At 46.3% G+C, this 23539-nt stretch overlaps 2 protein-coding genes across 2 annotated transcripts in view; both read right to left on the bottom strand.

The window, feature by feature from the left end:
• Window positions 1-1767: 1767 nt before the first annotated feature.
• LOC149348689 (uncharacterized) lies at window positions 1768-3543 on the bottom strand. Its single transcript, XM_089588263.1, has 3 exons — window positions 3376-3543; window positions 3133-3219; window positions 1768-2217 (listed from the first exon to the last, which is right to left on the bottom strand). Exons 2-3 carry the CDS (start codon window positions 3162-3164, stop codon window positions 1890-1892), a joined length of 360 nt encoding a protein of 119 aa, XP_089444389.1. The 5' UTR covers window positions 3165-3219; window positions 3376-3543; the 3' UTR covers window positions 1768-1889.
• A 4596-nt stretch (window positions 3544-8139) lies between these two features.
• LOC149348688 (protein HID1) overlaps window positions 8140-23539 on the bottom strand; it is a 34145-nt gene continuing 18745 nt past the window's right edge. Inside the window, exons 9-19 of the mRNA XM_089588261.1 lie at window positions 19505-19714; window positions 18832-18922; window positions 18359-18510; window positions 16973-17051; window positions 16004-16065; window positions 15338-15440; window positions 14090-14344; window positions 13083-13171; window positions 11332-11501; window positions 10388-10546; window positions 8140-9617 (exon numbers count right to left, since the gene is read on the bottom strand). Coding sequence (XP_089444387.1) covers window positions 9554-9617; window positions 10388-10546; window positions 11332-11501; window positions 13083-13171; window positions 14090-14344; window positions 15338-15440; window positions 16004-16065; window positions 16973-17051; window positions 18359-18510; window positions 18832-18922; window positions 19505-19714 — 1434 coding nt within the window. The 3' untranslated portion in view covers window positions 8140-9553. The remainder of the gene's footprint in view (window positions 9618-10387; window positions 10547-11331; window positions 11502-13082; window positions 13172-14089; window positions 14345-15337; window positions 15441-16003; window positions 16066-16972; window positions 17052-18358; window positions 18511-18831; window positions 18923-19504; window positions 19715-23539) is intronic.

Raw genomic sequence — 23539 nt, 5'->3', positions numbered from 1 at the left:
CTTTATTTCATCGCAGCACGAGTCATTAATGCTGCTGCTTGACTGACGGTACATTGCTCCTTTACTGTATATACAGTAAAATACCACGTAAGCACTTATACGGTTTAATAAGCATGTACCCCCCCCCCCCTTTAAGCAATTTTCAAATATATGCCTTCCTGACAAAAGCGCACAGCTCTCCATTTTGCGATGTCTTCAAAATTGTCTACACTAAGCACCCATCCAGCAGAGTGAAGTGAGTGACGAGTTAATGAGCATGCGCAGCCTAGGCTGCGTGCCACACTACCATTTCAGGCGATCACAGTACAAGGCTAATATGGAAGCACGAATTTGCGTGCCACTCTAGATGCCCTTCCAGTTTCAAAGCACTCTAAACTGAATTTATTCTCGATGATGCGCTTATACGTGCTTATCACAAGTCGGCGGACTAATATTTAGATCGTGACCCGAGTCGCGAATGAGTCCGGACTTACGTAAAGATCATAATCCAAGCCGTGAGCCAGTTTCGACTCACATTTAGATCATGATCTGTGTTTTCGTGACGATGGTGTGCACTTAGTTTTTTTTTTCCTAGTTTGCTGACAATAGACGGGAGGAAAGAGTTACTACCACGACCAAGGGTGCTTGAAGGCGAGGTGGCTTCTTGTGTGTGGGCGACTGAAGAGGATTTCGTGGAAACAACGAAGACAGCAATTTGTCCCTTTAGTTTGCACGGGTGTGGTAATGAGCCATGTATAGATGTGTGATGTGTCGGGAGATCTGACAGAGTTTCATTCGCCATGTCTCTGTGCAGCAGGCAGGGTTCTCTTGTCGCATGTCTTTTACACGCCTTGAGCCCACAATCTGCGGCGCATTCCCATGCTCATGTGAAATGAGATGAGTTGTCCCAGATGAGTCGTGAGTCGAAATGAGTGAGTGAATCCAGATGAGCTGCGAGCCATTATGAGCAGTTGACCCTTAATGACTTTGGTGTCTCAGTGAGCCTGAATGAGTTTGAGTTTGACCTGAGTTCGAGTGAGCTTGAGTGAGCACTCGTAATTTTGCCCAGCTGTGGTGCTTGCCAAAAATTTCACAGCTGTTCAGTGGCTTGAGAGCATGGAAAGAATGCCATCCAGAGTGCAAAGAAGTGCAAGATTTGGTCTCCAAGTACGACTGCCCCCTGCAGCAGAGCCAATAGGCAAAAGCAATGAAGCACTTGACTTTGCCTTATTAGAACTGTCGACTCATCCACTGAATTCCTAAAGCTAGCAAGCTTCCACTCATTGTTCCGTGTTTCAACTCTGAAAAAATAAGGCCCCCCCTCCCTTCTTTACTTTCAAAACCACCTAAGAGTTTTGGGTGGGTACTCAGCGATGGACGCTATATATATTAATGTACAGCTGCCATTATACGTCACCAATGCTGCTATGTATTTTGTCAACGCACCATACTGGCGAGATGTTTGAATTACTTTCCTCTAATACATGCTTATTTTATATAGACATTACTGTTCCATTTGCTATCTGTATATTCTATATCTGTACATAGCAACATTCTATCTGTACATCTATCTACTTGTACATAGATGAACATAGTATTCATGTCAAGCTGCCAGAGAAAAGGCCTGCAGCTAAGTCAGGCTCTCATCATTCTTGGCAGGTTTTTGCCCACTGTCAACAAAAGCAAGATGTGTCACTCATTATGATGTTGATAAGCATGATAAGGCATATGCAGTAAGGTGACGTGTACCCATTACTATTAATTAACAACTAGCCCAAACTGCAACCATTAAATAAGCAAGCTTCTTGCCACGGTTCTTATGTTTATTTCACAAACAAAAACTTCAATAAGATAACGCACACATATAAGAACTGAAAGACTTGGCAAAGGAGACAGATCAAAAATGCATGCTATGCACTGTCAGATGTGGGAGGCTGATTCTGATTCCGCTGCCTTAGAGCAGCAGTCAGCTGGTTCAGAATGGCAATGGTCGCCTGGTGACGCCTCTCTTCGGCGGCCATGCGTTCTCGGTGCCTCCTCTCTTTGTTGGCCTCGGCCTCCCGAAGATGAGTGAGGAGGCCCGAAAGGAATTCATCTATGTCCTCTTGCCGGATCTCAATAGTTGGGCTCCGTGGCCGCCGCTGATCAAAGTCCATCCTTTCCGCATCCTCAGCTCCACTTTCCCTGCCGGCTCCAGCAGCTGGCTCAGATGCGCCGGAAGCAGCTCCGGTGTGGTTGCTGCGGAGGCAATTAAGAGATTGTGGGATGCCACCATCAATTACCTGTTTGGTCTAGCAAACGCAATAAAGAAACCCTGGGGTAGGCTAGGAGGAGCCTGACACACTGCACCTAAGATTTTATTAAAAACTGCTTTGAGAAGTTCCTGCTACTAAATTCCTTGACAAGATCACGCGCACAATTTTAAACACTTGCTCAACTGCATAGTTTCGAAGAGCACAGGATGATGGCTTATGGTTTATGGGGGTTTAAAGTCCCAAAGCGACTCACACTATAGGGATGCAGTAGTGAAGGGCTCCGGAAATTTCGATCACCTGGGGTTCTTTAACGTGCACTGACAACGCACAGTGCACGGGCCTTTAGAATTTCGCCTCCATCGAAATTCGACCGCCGCGGCCGGGATCGAATCCGCGTCTTTCAGGTGAGCACAGGATGAGTGTTATTTTAAACAATTACAGTTTTACAATCTGCAGCATTTGAGACAAGCAGCAACGCACAAAGGACACTCAAAATTAATGGTAGCTATACTTTCTGAGGATAGGACTCTTAATTATTTTGAAACACGTAAATAGGCTCCGACAAGCGAGATCAAGGCCAACAGCCGACACACATAACGCACACACACTACACTCAAAAATGACAACACAGACACCATCAACAACCAACGTGTCAATGCATCGGTATTCAAGGTAACCAACTGCTATAATTAACAATGAGGACGACTGGCGAAGTGCCCCTAAAATGATAGACAGGGCACACGCAAATTTTGTTTTACATAAGCTGTTTCATCTGCATGCAGCGATGTGTTCATTCAAGTGCTCCGTTTAATGATCTGCGCACGCATGCTGAAAGTGCGGTGGTTCATATAACAGAAGAGACCAATAATTAGTGAAAAAAAAGCCAAAAAGGGCTTACTCCAGGTCGCTCCGCACCACTCCAGGCGCCATCACGTTTGGTGGATTGATACGCGTTGACTTTATCCGAGGCCTCACGGGCGGTTGCCTGAAGGTAAGAACATTACAAATGCACAGGGTTCGTTTAGTGGCATGCTAAATGCAAATAATACAGGACAAAATATTACTGAAGCGAATTAAGTGCGTGCTTGTCGCGCAAGCGCTAAAACACACACGGTTCCAACCTAGCAATGGCACTGCTTACGTTTATGTCACTACACCGTGGTTTATGTCTCGCGTCGAGTTGACATCTGTTCCGTCTGTATTACTCAACAATCGCACTTGTGTCGGTAAACTTGGCGGTATGAACTGTATGAACACAGATGGTGGTGCCAAAAATTGTACAGACAGCTATCTGGCGCGGGAGAGTTTTTGCAGAGGCTTCCGGAAGAGCTCGTTCTGCGCATGCCCGATGGTTGCCTAGCGATAGAGACGCGTCGCAGCGTATTTTTTTTTCTTTTTTTCTGCTCCTCCTGACATCGGCAAAGTGCTTGCAAAGTGCATGTCTTTCACCACCCTAGCGAGATCCTCTGCATTGAATTTAACCTGATGGTCCTGTGTCCAGCAGCAGCTGTCTCAATATTTTCCGTATTCAACATGTGCATTGGTACGACAGACGCACTTGCGCGGTGCGAGAAGCGATCGAAGATTTCAGCTGCGTGATATAGCCGTGAAAAATAAGTAAACTACGTGATACAGCGTTTCTTGTCATTTAAGAGAACTGCAAGCACCACTTCATTTACTATATCTGGACCCGCCTCATGCCACCTGGAAAGCCTCCGCAAAAGAAATATATGTGGTTTTCCGTGATCTTGAGCTCGCTCGCGGTCTTCTTTCGAATCAGACTTCAAACAATGTGTCACAGTCCATCAGCTTTGCGTGTGCTAACAGCAAGAAGCGAGGCAGTGTCTGGCAGCGCTAGGATTTTCGCACTGCCGACGACGGAGCTAGCAGACTAAAAAAATTAACATAAAAGGCTACAACGCATTTCCGTCGTTGGGCAACTATATCGGACATGCGCAGAACGGGCTACGGGCTGGAAGCGGCGGCAAAATTAAGCGCGCAAGTTTTCAAGTTACGTCAGTTTCTTAGCGCGTTCTCGGCTGACGTGACGAGCCCCATGACAACGTAAAGACGTCCTGAGTATGACCTAAGGATGTCCGCGTCAGGATGTTCAGATATCTTCAGGTTGTCTTCGCAAGGCATATAATTTTTTGGGGTCACAATGGTCTCCTTCATTAGATTACTACACGCATGTCGTTTAATAAACCTGCGGTTTTTAATAAGGAGCCGAGTGCAAGAGATAAAGCTGGCTTGATCTCAGTTCAGTTCCACAGTAAATTACCTTGCGGTAGGACAAGTGTGGACATTTTTTCATCCTCGAGCCGTCCAGCCAAGTAAAAGCCGAGGACATCCTGATGAGGACACTTAGCCATCGATGCACCAAAAAGGTACTCAGAATGTCCTGTTCAGGATGAGGACGTTCTGATCATTTGAGGACATCCTCAGGGCATTTGTTGTTGTCTGGGGCAGTACTCGCTGTGAAGAACTTTTCGCAGGTAGGTTAAGTTCTCTTTTGAGGGTATCCCTTTTTTTTTTGTGCATAGTCAGCGAAGTGATGCTGATTCCCAGCTAATAATTAATCGTCAATTTTCTGAAAGTGGGCCGACACGCCATAGATCCCAATTAGGTCAACATTGCGAGCGCAAACTGACATGGGCAGCTATATGCCTCTATTTTTTTTTTTGTGCCACATGCATGAATTGTGAATGATGAAGACTTGCTATTCTTAACTGAAATCGAAAAGAAATATCGAGTCTTTTAGGCAAGCGGGATGAGAAAGGCCGTGTTGGCAGTGACAATTCATGCCAGCCGACCCCATTCTGAAAGTTCATAAAGTTTGCTGTGTTTGGGGCAGATCTGACGAAAATGCCTAGCAGTTGATCGACTCATTAAGCTCTGCATATGCGACCACTGGCACATGGAAGCCGCAATACAGCGCGAAATGCACGTGCAAAGTGGAAGGCCTGGGGACGCTTTTACCGATTACAAAACCGGTGGGTATCCGACGGCACTGGGGATTGAACCCAGCACCTAAATCACGAGGCCACAGCAGTGGTTAAAAGGAGCCAAAAGTGGATTTCTGGTAGTACTGCTGTTGGCCCTCAACACTGATCGGAAGCACACTAAAAAAACTTGCTTTGTGAACAGCGGCGCCTGGAATTTTGGGCAAACACTCTAACAATGGACATTTTTTCTCCGCTACAGGTTTCTGCCTATATATTAAGGTTGTGGAGTATATTTCTGCACGACTGTTTTATCTATTTTGACCTCGTTTGCTGTGTTGCACTCCTAGAACATAGTGCTGGTCAAGAGACTATTTGCTTTTAAAATTTATGAATTTTAAATTTCTTGCTTAAAATTTCCTTCATACTCTAGATATATCAATGAACACTGTGTAGCAATAAATTAAAAACCAAAATTTGTGCTTTCTCGCAAAAAAACTCAGAATGTCTGTAACTGTAGCACGCCGTGCAGTAGGAATGCGATGAATTTTGAACCAGTGCTCTGTCACATTTCTTAAATATGCAACCTTTTCAAAACAGTTAGAGGAAAAGTATATATATTAGGAAACAATTTTTTGGAGATATGAGTGAAATTTGGTGAGCCACAAAATTTTTTCTAATATTCTAGAAAAAAATTCAAGTGAATACATTGATAAAAAATTTCGCTGAAAGCTGCGTCTTCCTTTAAACGCGTTATATGCAGGACTTGAGTGCTTTCTGCGTTTTCTTTCGGATGATATGGGGTCAAAGTCATGCGTCTAGTTTAGCCAATCTTTTCTTGCATGTACTATATGAGCCCAACATTGAAATGACCAGACAGGGTGCTATCATGAAGCACATCATGAAATATCTCCTGAGTCATGCTGATTTGACAACATGAACTGGACATTGCTATCCTGTCTACTGTGGTAATGTACAACACCAACAACATGACAGGGAACACACCATGCAGACTGGGCACATGTGGGCACTGGAGCGCACGGTTTCACAGTCCAGGAGCGCTGAAGCTATCGCTGTCAGTTCATTGCAATGCAGGGTGAGAAGTCTGGAAATCTTTTTCGTCCTGCAAATTCCACAACCACTCTGGTGCCTGCTCTATGAAAATCCCTTTTCTGAGCAGGTAAGGATGGCGGGAATGCCTACATATGTTGCCGCTCTTGAACAGAGCCTGTGTCTGTTGTGCAGATCTCACCCAATTTTTACAGAGCAGAGAATGTCACCTTCACAGCCAGTAGGTTTTCTTCTCAAGTGCATCAGCACAAGGCTGTTGAGGCAAATTCTGTTATGCAGTAGCAAAAGCAAAAAATTTTATTTAATAAAGAAAAGGTGTGCGAGCCCTATCTACAATAACTAGCCTTCCCTTTGAAACTACCGTGCCAAGTTAGATGGCTTGATTATGATCCCTATCATACAACATATTTCAAAGCTCTATGAATAGCCCCTTCTTTATGACCATCAGGTGGCGTGATCCAGTTATTTTATAAGTAAAATAGAACCCAGTGATCCTCTTTGATACCGACTAGTACATTTACTTGCGGACTGTGCGAGATTTGCTTGAACACTGATACCACTCTTCTCTCTCCAGATGTGACTAGAAATGGTTTATTAGGGTTCAACGTCCCAAAGCGACTCGGGCTGTGAGGGACGCCGTAGTGGAGGGCTCCGGAAATTTCGACCACCTGGGGTTCTTTAACGTGCACTGACATCGCACAGTACACGGGCCTCTAGAATTTCGCCTCCATCGAAATTCAGCCGTCGCAACCGGGATCAAACCCACGTCTTTCGGGCCAGCAGCCGAGCACCATAGCCAGTACTAAGCCACCGCGGCGGGGAGTGACTAGAAATGGGTTCACAGAACAGCCATCATCAAAAATGCAACAACTCCTCTCTTCTTTCAGGGACTGTCATCACAGCTGCATCATGTCCAGTTCAGAACTGTCACGCATAACTCTACTGGAGGTATTCCAAGGCCTGAATTGGGAACAGTTGGGTATAAGGGTTAATAGAGAATACCTAAGCAATCTGCGATTCGCTGATGACATTGCCTTGCTAAGTCACTCAGGACATGAACTGCAAAGCATGATCAATGAGTTAGACACGCAGAGCAGAACAGTGGGTCTAAAGATTAGCATGCAGAAAATTAAAGTAATGTTCAGCAGTCTAACAAGGGAACAGCAGTTCGCAATTGGTAGCGAGGTGCTGGAAGTAGTTAGAAAATATGTCTACTTAGGGCAGGTAGTGACAGCTGATCCGGATCATGAGAGGGAAATAACTAGAAGAATAAGAATGGGGTGGGGCGCATATGGCAGGTTCTCTCGGATCACGAATGGCAGTTTACCAATATCCTTCAACAGAAAAGTATACTACAGCTGTATCTGACCAGTACTCACCTATGGGGCAGAAATGTGGAGGTTAACAGAGTCAAGTTAAGGACAACACAGCGAGGTATGGAAAGAAAAATGATCGGTGTAACGTTAAGAGATCAGAAGCGGGCGGAGGGGGTGAGGAAACAAACGCAAGTTAATGACATCCTAGTCGATATTTATAATACCGAACACAATATTTACACCTTGAATGTTGGTATTCGAAGTGTTGTAAAATTACTAATGAAGGCAAAATGAAAAAACAGCTTCGGTTATTGCACTCTTTACTCACTAGACTATGCAGTCATGGATGAAAAATTTTTTTATTGAGCCTTTTTTTGCCCCGGGGTACTAATCAATTACTAATTAACATTATCATATGAACTAATTCACTTATAGAAAACATAACTTCAGATCTGAAATTAGTATAAAAAACTGAATAAGGCGATACAGCTGCATTAGGCTTAGACTAAAAATAAGGAAAATACTATAGGTCTGAGACCAGTGTCCCCCCTTAAAGTAACAAACAGTACAACTGACTGCAACTATGAAATGAACGTGGTTTATTACACAAAACAAAAAAAAAGCAGATCCTTTTTGTTTCTCACCTGCTCCATCTTTTTTTTTCCTTTGTGTCGCATGGCGAAGGAAATGCTGCCTCAGTCATAAAACACTGACAGAGGCAGAAGAGTTAGCAATCGCAGTAGGGGTGGCACAATGAGTAGGAAGGACCGGGATGCAGGGAAGACCAGGAGGTGGACAGTGCCATGACCGCCGTGACACCGAGCGGATAAGAACTGGCCTGCACCGAAGGCTCTGCACCAAAGGTGCTGCGGTTTCGACTCTCTCTAGAAGGACATATGCAATGCTGCATTTAGTGCCCGCACCTTCAGTTTTGTCAGCAGAGCCTGCATACATACCAGTACTGCACAAGACCCCCGTCCAAGAACCATGGAGTGAGATAAAACACTCGATTCCTTTTCCCTTGCTTTCACAACTAAACAGCACCTACCTTCCCACATTTCACACTAAGCGCGGTGTACATATCATTATAATGGCCGGTGCATGAAGCTAAACCGATAATAGGATCTATTTTGCAGCCCTCTGTGTATCAGAGGCACAGGATATTTGTAAAAATAGTAGTACCCCCCCCCTCCCTTCGTCCTAAAAAAACTATGCAATATATTAGTGCTCCATTGATTTTTTTTCTTACTCTGCTTCACCAATGTCTTTTCAAATGTGTTTTCTGTTTTGCAGATCAGTTCCACGTGGATTCACGAGTGTCCGAGGAGAAAAAAAGCTGTGTGGCACTATGCCCTGACAGCCGCCGGCGTCGGCCATACCCCCAGCAATGCACTACGCCTCCATGTGAAAATATAGTAAAAGTGACAAACTACATCGCAGCCAAGAAGTCAATGCCGAACAACAGCCCTGCCAAAACTATGCTGGGCATTGAACTGATGGCCATCAGCTTAAGAGCTCCGATTGCACCCATGGCCAGAAGCTGTGACACACGCTTCCAGCTTTGAAAATGTGGAAACTTGCTTCCACGCGACGCTTGCCGAGCTTTTGCATGGTTTTGCGCTCCATTGCTGTGCTGGCGAGTCCATGGTGCAAACTGCCACGACCAAGAACACAGCCTAATGCACCATCAGGAAGATACAAACAGTCCTTGCTCCCAACAGATGTTGCTGCCGGTGGTTGTGGAGCCATCTGTAGGTGTCCTTGGGAATGCCAGCTTGCACTAGAGTTGTGCACCACGGATGTGCAGTAGCTCGCTGTAGCGGGGACAGATGGCAGCACTCGTGACACAGCACCGGGCATTGTCAGTCACAGCACACAAGGTGTCCACCTAGGATGCTGCAGGAGTGGCGCGAGGCTGTCGCTCGAGCACTGCGAGGGTCATGGAATTCCCTTTGGTCTCTCAAGGCTGTTGTGGCAAGTGTTGGCCTGACTAGAGTCGCTGGATCTCAAAGAGCCGCACTTCTGTGTCGTACCAGATGGGGGGGTCCACATTCCTGTCCAGGAGGCAAGCGGAACGTTTCTTAGCGCGACAACCAATAAAAAAGCTTACCATCTTCATTTACTGAAACCTGTTAGCCTTAAGGCAAAACAGTAATATTGCAATATAGCACTGAAGCAAGAGTTAAGAAACAAATAAAATTGAAACAGCGAAAGACTTCATGAGGCAGTACAAGAGGTGCTAATTATTTAACCAGGAAGCTGCTAAAAGGCTGCCCCTCATTACCACACATTTCTTCTTCCTTTCTTTTCGAACAGAGGTTTCAGCCTACCTCAATGGTACACTTCTGAGAAAATGAACAAATAATATATATATATTTTTTCATGACCTATTGGCTACTGTACACATACATTTGCAATGCAAAACAGGGAAATAAAATTCAGGGGGCACTTTGACGATCTAAAGTGTGCGAGGCGAAAGCCTTGCCACGCAACTTTGGCTGCTAATGAGACAACAGACGTAGGCACACACAAGGCGGCTATGGGGCGACTTGGATTGGCTAGTCGTGACTAAGTAGTTGATGACTAACTAGTTATTATTGGTCAATGGCTAACTAGTCATGACTAATTAGTCAGTGAATGATTAATGACCAGTTAGTCAACTGATTAGTTTAAAAGTTGTTAATGACTAGTTAGTCATGACTTGTGACTACTTATGACTCACTTCAGATGTAACGGACGGGCAGAGTCATGGCCGCGAGTATGAGCCTAAAAAACCTAAATAGGATTGTGGCACGGCATCGAGCAGACGATGAGGTGTGCCCACCTGAGGTAGATGAGCCCCCACATGTAGGTGCGGAACCACATGGTGGTGCCCGCGTTGGACTGGTACTTGCGGATCAGGATGGGGTGGGGCACAGGCAGCAGGCCCACCAGGGTGCCATGCTGCAGGAACTTCAGGATCTCGCTCTCGTCCGTCAGGCCCCTGCACGCACACAGCACACGGCAAGGAAGTTAGACATCCGTAAAGTGACCACGGGACAGCAAGCCCCTCTTGATAACCGTGCTCAGATTTTGGCCTCCCCTGACGAGGTCTACTCGGATTGGGTGCCTGTTCTTACGACAGTTACAGCAGAAATACTTTTTGCACAGAGGGATGATAATCACAGCTTCGGATGGCTGCAAGTCAGCATTGATTAACCTATCCAGACAACGTCCCTGCAACTGTTACCCTTGGAGAATGTCCCCAGAAGGGTGCCTAACAAACTCCTGAAACAATGCGTCTTGAAAACTGTATGTGGAGTCATCATCATCATCAGACTGACTACGCCCACTGCAGGGCAAAGGCCTCTCCCATGTCTCTCCAATTAACCTCTGTCCTTTGCCAGCTGCGGCCACCGTATCCCTGCAAACTTCTTAATCTCATCCGCCCACCTAACTTTCTGCCGCTCCCTGCTATGCTTACCTTCTCTTAGAATCCCTAGGACAGTTTCTCTTTATTTATTAGGTATGCCTTCAGCGCCAGTAAGACTACTGTAGAAGATTTATACACAGAGGGGTGACGCAATGGTACGGGGTATGTCATAGATCACGTGAATACATCTCTAATGAGAATATCCCTTACAAGTCCCTGGAACAGTGCCCCCTGGAGAATGTTCACAGAACAGTGCCTCACTGATGCCTGATACCAACAAAAATTTCCACTCAACACAGGCTCAATACAAGTGCAAGGAGGGAGGCATGTGAAGAGGAGGAAAAGCAGCAACTCACTTGTCGATGCAGATCTTCTCCACTTGGGGCACCAGGACCTGGAGCAGGCGCATGATGGTCTGCAGGGGCAGCTTCTGCTTCCACGAGGCCACCCACTCGGGTGTCGGACCGCGCCACTCTTCCTCGCCGCTGGCAGCACGCTGCAATGCCGGTCCACCCCGGGAGCCACTCTGCATAACAAGAAAACGGATCAGCAGAGGTCTACCTCACTGGTGGTGGTAGCTAGGTGGCAGGGGTAGGGTGGATACGAGGAAACGAATAAAACTCTAGTTTGGGCAAGTTGGTTCATGCTGAAAGAAAAAACTGGTAATCGCGCAAGAAACGAGGACACGGAAGGTGTCAGTCCTGTCTTCTGTGCGCCTTCCATGTCCTCGTTTCTTGCGCGATTACCAGTTTTTTCTTTCAAGAGGAAACGAAAGGCGCAGTAGTAACTGACCCAAACTAAGCAGTGCAGGAAGGGATGGCAGATAAGGCTTTAAGAAAGGAGAGAAGGCAAAGCAGTGGTGGTGACACACAATAAATAATTCTTGCCGCTACAGTCAAAATATGAACTCAGTCAAAAGATGGCACTGCAGGCAAGTAGCCTGGGACTCAAAACTTTAGGGCTATATGTGGCTGCAGGTACTGTGAGAAGTGTCAAAAGATGGAGCTGCCTACCCAAGGAGTTTGCTGCATTGCATGGACATGGCAAGAGTACATTTCAGACGTTAAAAACTCTCTCTCTTCTGCATACAGTAGAACCCCCCTATATTAAAGTCATCCGGACCAGCAAAAATCCGGACCACGACTAAGAATATCACGCGAGTTTCATTCAATGTGAAAATCAAAGCTTTGTGTGAACACGACGTCGTCTTCCGTGTCCTCTGTTGTTTAAGAGGCAACAGTTAGGAAACTCGTGCATGACGATACCGCCTTCGCATTGTCGCCTCCACTTCTTGCCGCTGCTGCCTCCTGGATGCCATGTGCTGTGAACGTTTGTGATTTCCTTCCCTTCCCTACTCCTCACTGCATTTTTACTCTCTTTCCTTTCTCAGCAACCCGTGCCACCTTCTTTCTAAGTTCATAGCCAGTTTTCCTCTGTTTTTTCCCGTGCTTGCTGCACACTTCGCCACAAGACCCCAAGGCCTTCAAAAAGTTGGCTTCTCCTCGCAGCTAAAAATCTTCGTGGTTAAGCCATCTTCGTCGCTACCCACAGCAATGTCATCACTTCGAAGGAAGTATGTCGCCACGGCCGGATTTTACTACACTATTTTACGCTTTACTACAACCGTTTCATTACAGATGTCGTTACTATAAATGAAAAAAAAAAAAAATGTAGAGTAGTCTGCGTAAGGTGAAATAGGACGAGGTTTCACTTTACTAGTATATATCCTAGGTTTGCTATATCCGAGTTTACTATAGTATAGTGGAGTTCTACTGCACTCCATCATTTCAAGCATCCAGCAGATGATGGTCAAAATTCGCTGCCTTTCTGCTGTATTTTCAATTTACTCCTCGTGTAGATTTTCTTCTACTCTTCCAGTAAGTCCATACACCTCTGTATCCTGGACAACCAGTCAATCAGAAATAAGCTTACCTAATCAGATTTTAAAAGAAGTCCAGAGTCCACCATACGTGACACAACAAAATGGTGGGCGGACAGGTGTTTGACGCTTGCTGCCCTCCTTGAAAAAAGCATCTCGCACTGGTCTACAGCCTCAAGCGGTGTATAGAGTACAACACACTCTAGGCCGGGCAAAGTTCTTGCTCACCCGAGGTGGCGACTTCTCGGTGGGACTCGTGGCCGTGCTGCCTGCCGGAGAGGATGCAGGGTGTGCCTGCTCTGTCATTTTCTCCAGGCCTGCAAAAGGATATTACCAACTTCTATGATGCATTATGCAGCAGCACACCATGTTTCATTTTATGTTAACTAAACAGAATGTGGTTTGGGTCAGCTAAACAGAGGGTAAGAGCTGGTTTTGAGAATGAAAGAATTGACGCCTTGTACTCCCTCCCTAAAGTTTTTATCCTTTCCTTCGAGAAGGCAACTTGCCTCATATTTTATAGAGTTCGTGTATACTCCTGGCATCACCTTCAATACCACTTGGTCTACGCCAAGCTGACTTGGCTTAGATTTAGCACAGCGCAATCCTCTTCCGCGGGGAGCCATTGCACATGTACAGAGTGCCCCGAGGATGCCACAAGACGCCAAGCGTCGGCCAGCTGTTTAAAACGCCTGCCCCATCAGGACCAATCAATGCATCCACACTGGTGGCGCGGCACTTTAGTGGATCACACTATGCTAAATCTCTCTACTGGTTACACAGCGCGCCGGAACAAAGACCTGTACACTGCACTTCTGCCCGCTCGCGTCTGTTGCCGCGAGCATGCACAGACCAGCTCCAGCATACACGCTGGAGCACAGGCACACGGCTTTGGTTCACGCACCACGGTGCCAACTTGGAGGAGGTACGCTGAACCAAAACCACATGCAGCAATACTAGTTCCAGAAAAGTTAATCACTCAAGATAAACACTTTGACATTCTTGCATATTTCGAGAATGCCAAATATTTGGATCAAACATTTTACTATTTGACCGAACATTCACAATTACTGAATATATTTGCACATGCCTAAATTATTGTGCTGCTTGAGTACCACGCGATTGAATTTACTCAGCCCTGTCAGTCAACAGCTCCTCTCAACTACTTCAGGCACTCAGTGCTATCCTCAAAAGTGCAAAAAAACGAAACAAGGCATGATGCCCAGCCAGCATACGTGGGGTGGCGGCCAGGCTGGCGTTCAGGGCTGCTGAGGGGGCCTCCTCAGGCGGAGGGTGGGGCTCGTCCTCGGTGGCTGTGGTGGGTGGGTTGGCCTCTTCGGTGGGCGTGGTGGGGACGGAGGGGGTGGGCCCTCCCCCACGGGAGCGCCGGCTGAGGGAGCGCTCAATGGTGCCCTGCTCTGTGGGCAGGTTGGCCAGGGCATGGAACACGTGTCGCTTGCGGATCACCGTGTACACCAGGTTGGAGTTGCCTGCAATGGAGCAGGGAACTGCGTTCTAGAAGGGCAGCCAACAGTCTGTGTTTTGCCTGAGCCTACTCAATGCAAGCACACGTTTTTTTCGACTGACCAAATGAAGCAAAATGTAGACATAGTCAGATACAGCTGAAGAACAAAGCGGCATTTCCCTGTCAAACGAGCCCCTTCGAGCCAATGATGTCAGCCGATTCTCAAGACCCTGCTAACGTGACAATGCTGGGAGTGGCAGATGGAAGGGGACAGTTCCCTCCCTCCATAGTTGGGGATAGTCCCCTTCCTGCATTGTCACACTAGCAGGCTCATGAGAATTGGCTGACGCCATTGTCTGGAAGGGGAAAAGCTGCTTTGTTCTTGAGTTGCGGCTGACTATAGCAAAAAGATTGGAAAGCTTGGGATGGCTGGTAGAAGTTTCTGGCTAGCAGAACCAAGGTAAAGTGTGGTTACGATGTGCACCTCAGCTATCCTACCTGCTGCACCAACAATTCTTCACAAGCCATGTGGCCAGTGCATGCATCTAAAAGAACTTTATGTGGACATGGAGTCTACTAGTTTTTTGTTTTTTCCATTTCATAGGTATGATCTTGGTGTACCATGACAATAATTACAACAATCTCTAAAAGGCTTCAGACACAACGATACAAATGAGAACAGAAGAAAAACATTTTGCCATAAAAAGTCACAGTACATGTAAAATACCTACTGAGCATGTATTACCAGAGTCAAGGTTAGGCTTGCCATTCAGTTATGTGGTTGGCAGCAATGTGGAAAGTGTGCAAACAAATGACGTATAAATGAAGTGGTGATTCCCAGAAATCACCATATTTGGTGAGCTACTGCCAAAAATTTTTTAAAACAGTATTCTTGCACAAACATGCAAACTTCAAGTTGCAGCAACTTATGGATGCTCTGTGCCCCTCTGTATCTCATATCTCTGAGCATAAACAAACTGAGCCCACGGTAGGGTGGGTATAATGTCACCAATCTCACCGTCAAACTGGTACTGGATGATGTTGTTGAAGATCTCCAGCAGAAAGAACACCAGGTGGTGGTTGGTGGGGTTCGAGTAGAGGAACCAGGGGGTGCTGAATGCCTGCAGAGCAGCACCACAATGACCAGCTGCTTTGTATATTGACACAAGCGAAGGAAGTGAAAAATACGAGAAAGCCACAAATGCGGGCATGAATTCATCTCCAATATTTTTACACATATATGTGGGGCTTTTGCAGAGAAAATTTTCTGTTGAAAGCAGAAAGGCATTCAGTGCCATTTTATTCCTGCACAGTGCTAGCAATGGCTTTTAAATGCCAGTAAGTGCGGCTCCTTTAGTTTGCTGCACATTCTGGATAAACAATCAAGAGTGGCCGCATTCCCTTTACCTCCATGTTCTTGGCAAGAAGCAATACAGTGCACATTTGAGCCTTTTTTTTTTCCTTTCTGTTTTGCAGGATTAGAAAAGGGGGCGAAAGTGTAAAATCCTTTTAAAAAGGATGATCTGGACACTACTCAACACCTAGCACACATATGAAACCCCTCCCCCACTTCACACGCACGCATGCACGCACACACGCACGCACACAAAGACTGTTTCAAACCATGTGTGATGCAAGCTGTGTACTTTGTACAAGGATGGCATCTCAATACCTGGTCACTCACCTCAAGCAAATGAAGCAGCTTGGTGCTGGCAACCATGGACAGAGTCTTGAGGTATGGTGACACTAAACCGCACACACAGGCAATGGGAACTCAGTTAGGACCACAAGAAAACATGAAGCTCTCATTTCCCTGTACAACATAAAAACTCACACAATATTCCGGCAATGATTAGGTCACTGCAGCTTCTCAATAGTACTTCTACGTGAACTGAATACAAAGTATTGTACTCCATGCATGACTGAAGATGAGTACAGATGACAACACTGCAGCTTTAGTGTTCCCAATTCAAAACAGAGACCGTAATTATGGGAAACTTTTTCAATGTTCCCTTGTGATTTGCATATGAAAGAAAAAAAAAAAACTAAACTCACTGTGGATACAAAAAAGAAGTGCTCCGAGCATAGTTTGTGCAGACAGGCACTGGCTCTAAGGGAAAGCTTCTTCAGTAAAACACTCTCAGGGGCATGTTGGTTCATAGCTGGCAAGAATAAAAGTGCAACAAGACGACACAAAGAAGGAGGAAAAACGACAGGACAGGCGCTGTCCTGTCGTTTTTCCTCCTTCTTTGTGTCGTCTTGTTGCACTTTTATTCTTGCCAGAAGGGAAAGCTTATTAAACACATTATGCCAGTATATGCTTTCACTTTTCCATGTTAAAGAAATATGCTGCTGAGACTGTACTCACCACCGTAATCTACGCATTAAAGCATGGAAACCACGCAAAAGTTTCTTTTTCACAGTGTTCTTGCGACTATTTTGTTACAGCTACTCCCACATGCAAGTAGAACATAAAATAGCTAAGCAGCAAGCAGCGCAAGCAGGGATTACCAATTATAAGAAAGTACCAATCATGCCTTCTAATGGTACATCAACACTCACAAACTATTGGTTAAGTGTCGCTTAGTTTTCTATCTGACCCCTTTTCAACATTTGCTACTGATATAGCCATGGTGTGAAGCGTTCCTCTCACCATTCACGATGATAGTCAGAAGACAGTCAAACAGAGGCTGCAGCCGCTGGTGACCAGTGGTGATTATCTTGTGGAACACCTGCAATCACCCCAGGACAGAAAGAGGCCATGTGATGTGCAGATGTAAGGCAAATCCAGAGGAAGTGTTATTCATATGTCAGTATATCAGCACTAAAAGCAGAGGCAGGATTAACATCCCTGGCTTGTAGGCGTCGTATTACTAGTATGTGCTTGTTTCACAAATTTTATTTCAGCTCACTTCGTCGTCCTCCCTACATCAATCCGCCGGCACGCATTTCCCTCCGCATTGGTCATCCCCTTCAAGTAGCCCGGCCATGTACGCGTACAACTACATTTGCATCGTCATTCTTTCCACGCTCAGCCAAGGACTGGAACAGCCTTCCACACGACATCGCCGCAATCACCTGCCCATCAGCATTTGCGAACTGTTTAGCTACTACCTTTAACAGCGAATAATATTTGTATCTTACGTTTTCTCTTTGTTTATTTAATCTGATTTTTCAATGTAACCCACCCCTTATGTAATACCCCCAATCCTGGGGGCCTTTAAGGTAATAAAGTGAAGTGAAGTGAAGAAGCGCGGTTCTTCGGTAGCAGTTACAAATGCAAATTCTTCTCCATAGTGCTCTAACTGCTGACCTCAATTTCTTCCAATTTTCTTTTTTGCCTTAAAGCAGACACGCTGGTGCAAAGATTGGATGGTGGCCAATTAAGGTCCCAGCACGGCCGTAAGTGTGAGCCACATGACGTCTTGTACTGCCAGCTTTAAGCTTTACATCGATATCTGCTAAAATCTCCAACATCAAAACTAACTCCATTCTATTCTTCAAAGTTTACCGACAACAAACCCACAGAAAAATTTTGACAAGTTCCTATTGAGTTTATGTCGGCTACTATCAGTAGAGGTGTGCTGAGTCTCTACTGAATGCAAACAAACATTTCAAATCAAATTGTCTAACATCAAAACTAACTCCACTATTCACACAAATCTCTAATGACAAGAAACCCACAATTCTGACAAGCTTCTGTTGAGATCATGCTGCTTAAAACTCTACCGACAACAAACCCACAGAAAAATTCTGACAAGTTCCTGTTGACTAATGCTGACTATCAGTAGAGGTGTGCTGAGTCTCTACTGAATGCAAACAAACATTTCAAATCAAATTGTCTAACACCAAAACTAACTCCACTATTCACACAAATCTCTAATGACAACAAACCTACAATTCTCACAAGGTTTTGTTGAGACTATGCTGCCACGACTCTATTGATTGTCAATGAAAGTTTTTTGAATGAAAACTGTCGTTATACTTCAGTGGCTTCCCCAAAGCACAACGCTCCTGTCCACAGAAAAAGGGCACTTACAATGATGAGCAGGTCAGCGTGGGTGCCCGTGAAGATGGGGATGTCCATGGGCACACTGGCCGAGTACGGCTTGTTGAGCCGCACCCCGAAGTTGCGCTCTCCGCTCAGCAGCAGCAGGATGAAGACCCCGATGTGCACCAGGCCCACACGAGCTACACACACAGAAGCACATGTGTGCGCAGATGACATCAACACGCTTCTCATGCTGGCAAAGAAATGTTGCAGCAAAAGGGCGAAAAATTCCTAACACCTTAATGGGGCCTCGAAGTAACTCATATTTTTGTGAAACATTTACGAACGACCTTCCTTTTACTACAGTTTTTCGTTTCTCTGAATGGTGTCAGCCTCTCCTCTGGCCTCCAATCAATGCGGCACCATGACACGGTCACTCCAGACAGTGTACAAACCTCTGCCATAATAGCATTACACAGTAGCTTCCTGAGCATCTCACGTGACAAGGCACAGCTACTCACACTGGTCAGCGCGAGCGTCGTTGAGGTGGTACAGTGTGGGCACCAGGATCTCCAGCACCTCCGAGCTCTTCAGCACGTAGAACAGGAACTTCTACAAGTGCACAGAGAGGCCAACAAGTTCTACACAAAAAAACTGTTTGTTCATTTAATTGCACTGCCCTTGTAGAAAATGTGCATTACAGAGAGAAGGGCAAACACAAGAGCAACAAGGAAAAAAAGCAGAATGCAAACTCAATGCTCATATTTGAAATGCATAATAACAAACATGCATATGCTAGTTAAAATTTATATATCACACATATCGCAAAGAGAGCCAGAAGAACTAACACGCGAAAAATGTTCAATGTTACGTTAGTGAAATCTGATGAACATGTTTTTAAAACCAAGTCTAATGCACTCAATACAGGAATAGATAAATGATCCCATTCATCTAAAGACTTTGAGAACTACAACAAAACAAAGCATTAGCCCACAAGAGTCTCAGGGCATGGTGCATTAACTTTTGCCCATCAGCTCTAGTCCCGCGTGGCCTTTTTCACTGACCGCACAACTACAACTGCACCCACAAACTCGGGTTACCTGGTCGCTCGAACCTCCCGCTAACCACTCAAGTGTCTCCAACAGAGGAGAGATGAACGTAAATTGGCAGAGCTAAAGCTGCCCATGCCCTTGCCTTGTTGTAGTCGCAGAGCTTCCAGAAGAACACCAGCAGCTCCTGGTGGCAGGCGATGCGCTTGGCCGAGTGGGGCAGGTAGGTGCGCACCAGCGGGTTGTTGAGGAGCCGCGTGAAGCCCCGCAGGATGAAGGAGAAGTCCTCCTCCCGGTGGACGCGCGACAGGTAGTTGATGAAGAGGTTCTCGCACCAGGCCTCGCTCTCGGGGCCCTATACGTAAGCACACAGAGATTAAGTCAGTTTCTGCCTTTTAGCCGGCTTGCAAACAAGCACACAAGACATCGCTACAAGTTGGGAAATAATGAAAAGAAAAAAACAGCGAGTTCTCAAGCCGTAGAAGAATGTACTATCGGGGACAAAAGTCTCCGGACCGCCACGCACGGTCGCCGGAGCAGCGGGGAGCGCATCGCCGCGCGCTCTCGCGGTGACGCACCTGGTGACGAGACCGACGCTGCGCGCATGCGCGTCCTTCCTTATCAGCGAGCATGCCGATTTACTCGCTCGAAGCCACCACTCGTCGGTCGTCGGGGCGCGCCGCTAGGCGCCGCTGCCGCAGTGGCACGCTGCTGACTCATCGGCGCTGTCGGGCGCCTGTCGCTCGCTTGCCCATGCTCTGGCACACGCCTATGATAACGCTCTTCGCTTGTGGTCGCCAATTTTCGGCCATAATAAAGGAATAAAGAAGCGATTAAGCCGCAAACAGCGCATTTAGAGAGCCAGTCGTGCGCTGCTGCCTGCCTGCAGTATAGAATGGTCAGACAAGACGCCTTCAACTTGAAGCGAGCAATGAGCACCGCCTGCATGCAACGAAGAAAATAAATGCGCGTAATGTTTTGGAGAGGGGAAAAAAGATTTTAGAAGGACGCTTACGCTTCAAGGCCTTAAGAGTAGATGCAATAGTGCCTTCTCCGCCTTTATCTTTCTTTTTTGTTTATTTATTCCAAACACAAATTGCCAATCACGCATTAGGTTACACATTTCGACATATTACACTACTCACTGACATGCGCACGATTTGTTTCAGTACAATGAAGCCCCATAACGCCGCCATTTTCATTCGGCGGATCATTTTAGCTACAATTAATTTAATTTAATTACTAATCATGATAACACCTCTACACATCGCCAATGCACCTTACAAAGTCATGAACACTACTAAAATCGTAAGCACCAAAATCATAAACAGAGCAGGTTGGACCCCCGTGCCAGATTTCTTTTTCCAGCTTCGTTTGAAACTTCTAGTATTCTTTCCGACTGACACACGGCGACGACCGCCGCCGCGGTGGCTCAGCGGCTATGGTGCTCGGCTGCTGACCCAAAAGACGCGGGTTCGATCCCGGCCGCGGCGGCTAGAATCTCTTTGGAGGAGAAATTCTAGAGGCCCGTGTACTATGCGATGTCAGTGCACGTTAAAGAACCCCAGGTGGTCGAAATTTCCGGAGCCCTCCACTACGGCGTCTCTCATAGCCTTAGTCGCTTTGGGACGTTAAACCCCATAAACTAAACTAAACACGGCGACGACCGACGACGCCGGGTTTTTAGCGGAACACGCTATTGGGTAATATAGGCAACAAGCTGCGCGGCCGTAACTCACTTCTGAGTGGGCTATCAAACAGTCAATTCGTACATGAGACACCGCTAGCGCGAACACGTGTTGCCGAATTGTTTCAGGCGCTGTGCGTTCGGTTGTCATCCTTAACGCTAGTGGCGTGTGTTAAAAACACGGGAAAAATATTTGGTTGGACTACGATTGCAATATGCAGTAACTTGAAGGAAGCAGAAATAATATGGATTGGAAGTGTTTTATTCAACTAGTGACTGGTGAAATGTCCCTGCAAGGCGATCACTTGCGCTATCCGCCGTGGCATTGAATTGTAGAGCGATGCAATCACATCCAGTCGTCCACGTAACACTTCCCACTCCTCCTTCACTGCCTCCCTTAAGGAGTCGGCCGTAGTGGGCACATCACGGCGGGTGCTGAGTTGTTGCTTAATTAGGCCCCATACATTTTCTATAGGGAATTGAGGTCAGCTCCTTTGGGGGGGGGGGGGGGGGGGGGGGCAGTTTAGCTGGTGCACTACGTAGCTGTCGAGCAGTGCTGTCACTTTACGGGCTGTGTGAACTGGACTTCTGTCCTGTTGAAACTGAAAAACGCCATCAGGGAAAGGGCCGTCAAGAACGAATGGCAACAGGTGGTCCGTGATAATGTTGCAGTACTCTTCTGACGTAAATGGCCCTTCGATGCGTACAAGCGGGCCGAGCCCATCCTTGCTCACGTTTACAGTGCACCTCCCGCTGCAAAAAATGCTTTGTGTGTATTCCGGGAGATACCTAAAAGTAGAAAAGTAAGAATAACGATGTTTTATCTCAGTAAGCAATGTATGTTGCACTCAAAGAGAGGAAATAGCATACGCAATCATTAAAAAAAAAGTTCGACAGGACAAGGAGGAAAGGCGTAGACACGACACTATTAGTGAGGCGTAGCGAAGGGAACGTATTTTTGCCAGTACCAAACAAGCATGCTCACATGATTACACACACAAAAAAACCAAAGCGCTAGTTAGACTGAGTAAAAAAATTACCTCTGCTTTGCAAAAATTCACCACGGGTGTACTACGAAACTTATCAACTTCTGTTTCAGCACGCGTTATAGAAACCAAGGTGGCCGAACCTACCCTGACGCCTACCATACCCCAAGTAAAGTGCACGGTGCAACCGGCATGGGCATACTACCAAATCTTTGTCTATTAGAGTAAAATTATCAATAATATTAAAATAGAAATCAAAAATAAGTTTGCTTCGACATCGTATGGAGGCGAGCGCTAGTACTTTAGGGACGAAGACGCAGCTTGGCCCGAGTTCGAGGTCTCTCTAATTAAAGATGCATATAATTTGGGCATGGCATAATGAAGAAGGCAAAAATTCAGCTCAAGGAGGTACGCAGTGGAAAACTAATTACATATACTTACAAAAAGCGATATGAAATAGACTAATTGCACGCAGAGTTTTCAGGGTGTCACTGCTAGACGAAAATTAGCGGAGAGTTGTTACCGTATCTAAAATTTTAGCCCCGAACAGGGTAGGAGATTTAACCTTCGAAATGAGCGTTTGTTTTGTGCAGTAGAGTTAAGCGTGCTCACCTGCAGCAGAGTGGTCGCCACACACGCCGTTGGTGGCCCCAGCGTGTGCTGAAAGTTCATTCGTCTGAGAACACAACTTCGCCCCAGTCTTCCACTGACCATTGCTCAGCGGCTTGTGCAAAGGCCAATCTTTCTCTGCGCTGCATATCTGTGAGGTGAGGCTTTTGGGCTGCCACACAGCTCTGAAGACCCGCTTCCTGCAGTCTCCTCCGTATTGTATTGCATGAAACATTGAGAACAAGAGCGTCCTTTAGTTCTTTTGCACTGAGAAACGGGTCGGCAACTACCGCAGCGACAATCTGTCTGTCCACATCTTCTGTCGTTGCCCTAGGTCTGCCGCTGCGTTGGGCGTCACCTAACCTCCCTTCATCCTTTTTATAGGCTTGTATTATCCTGTTCACGGTGTCTCTTGACCTATTAGTGCGCCGGCAAATTTCCCTTTGGGGGACACCTTCTATAAAAAAACGAACAATGCGCCGTCTTTCTTCTAGCGGCACTTTCGGCGCCATGATTCTGACTGAAGTCCGAGCTGGAGAACGGGTTGTTTCAATGCCTACAACCAGCCGGTCACCGTGGTAAGAACATCTAACATGGCCGTAAAACCAGGCCAAGGGCTTCATGCATTGCCAGGCAGCGGCAGTAGCGTTAAGTTCGCCAAACGGCAAGCGAGGCGAAGCGAAAGTTAGATGGCCGATGACTTGCATTTCCGAAAAGATTACCGATGTTAAAATATTGAGGAAAAAAAGCGTTTTCGTTGTGTCATTCTGGATCAGCACCGTAACGGATAGGAGAGTTAAGCGTTCCAAGAAGAGAAAAGAGAAACAAGTGCTACTATCGGCCATCACTCTACACACTGTTTTAATATATCCCTACTGCATTCTAATCTTATTGCCTT

This window comes from Amblyomma mixtum, chromosome 4, assembly GCF_055824585.1.
Source record: "Amblyomma mixtum isolate Tamu chromosome 4, ASM5582458v1, whole genome shotgun sequence".
NCBI lineage: Eukaryota > Metazoa > Arthropoda > Arachnida > Ixodida > Ixodidae > Amblyomma > Amblyomma mixtum.
Note: the sequence above shows the minus strand (reverse complement) of the source record. Positions and strands in the feature narration are given on the sequence as shown.

What these genes read in the sequence shown, in the direction of transcription:
- LOC149348689 (XM_089588263.1), bottom strand. Translation starts at nt 3,164, where the DNA reads ATGGCGCCTGGAGTGGTGCGGAGCGACCTGGA. An exon ending in GTGGTGCGGAGCGACCTGGA is followed by an intron (nt 2,218 to 3,132) that starts GTAAGCCCTTTT and finishes TTGCCTCCGCAG; the next exon opens with CAACCACACCGGAGCTGCTT.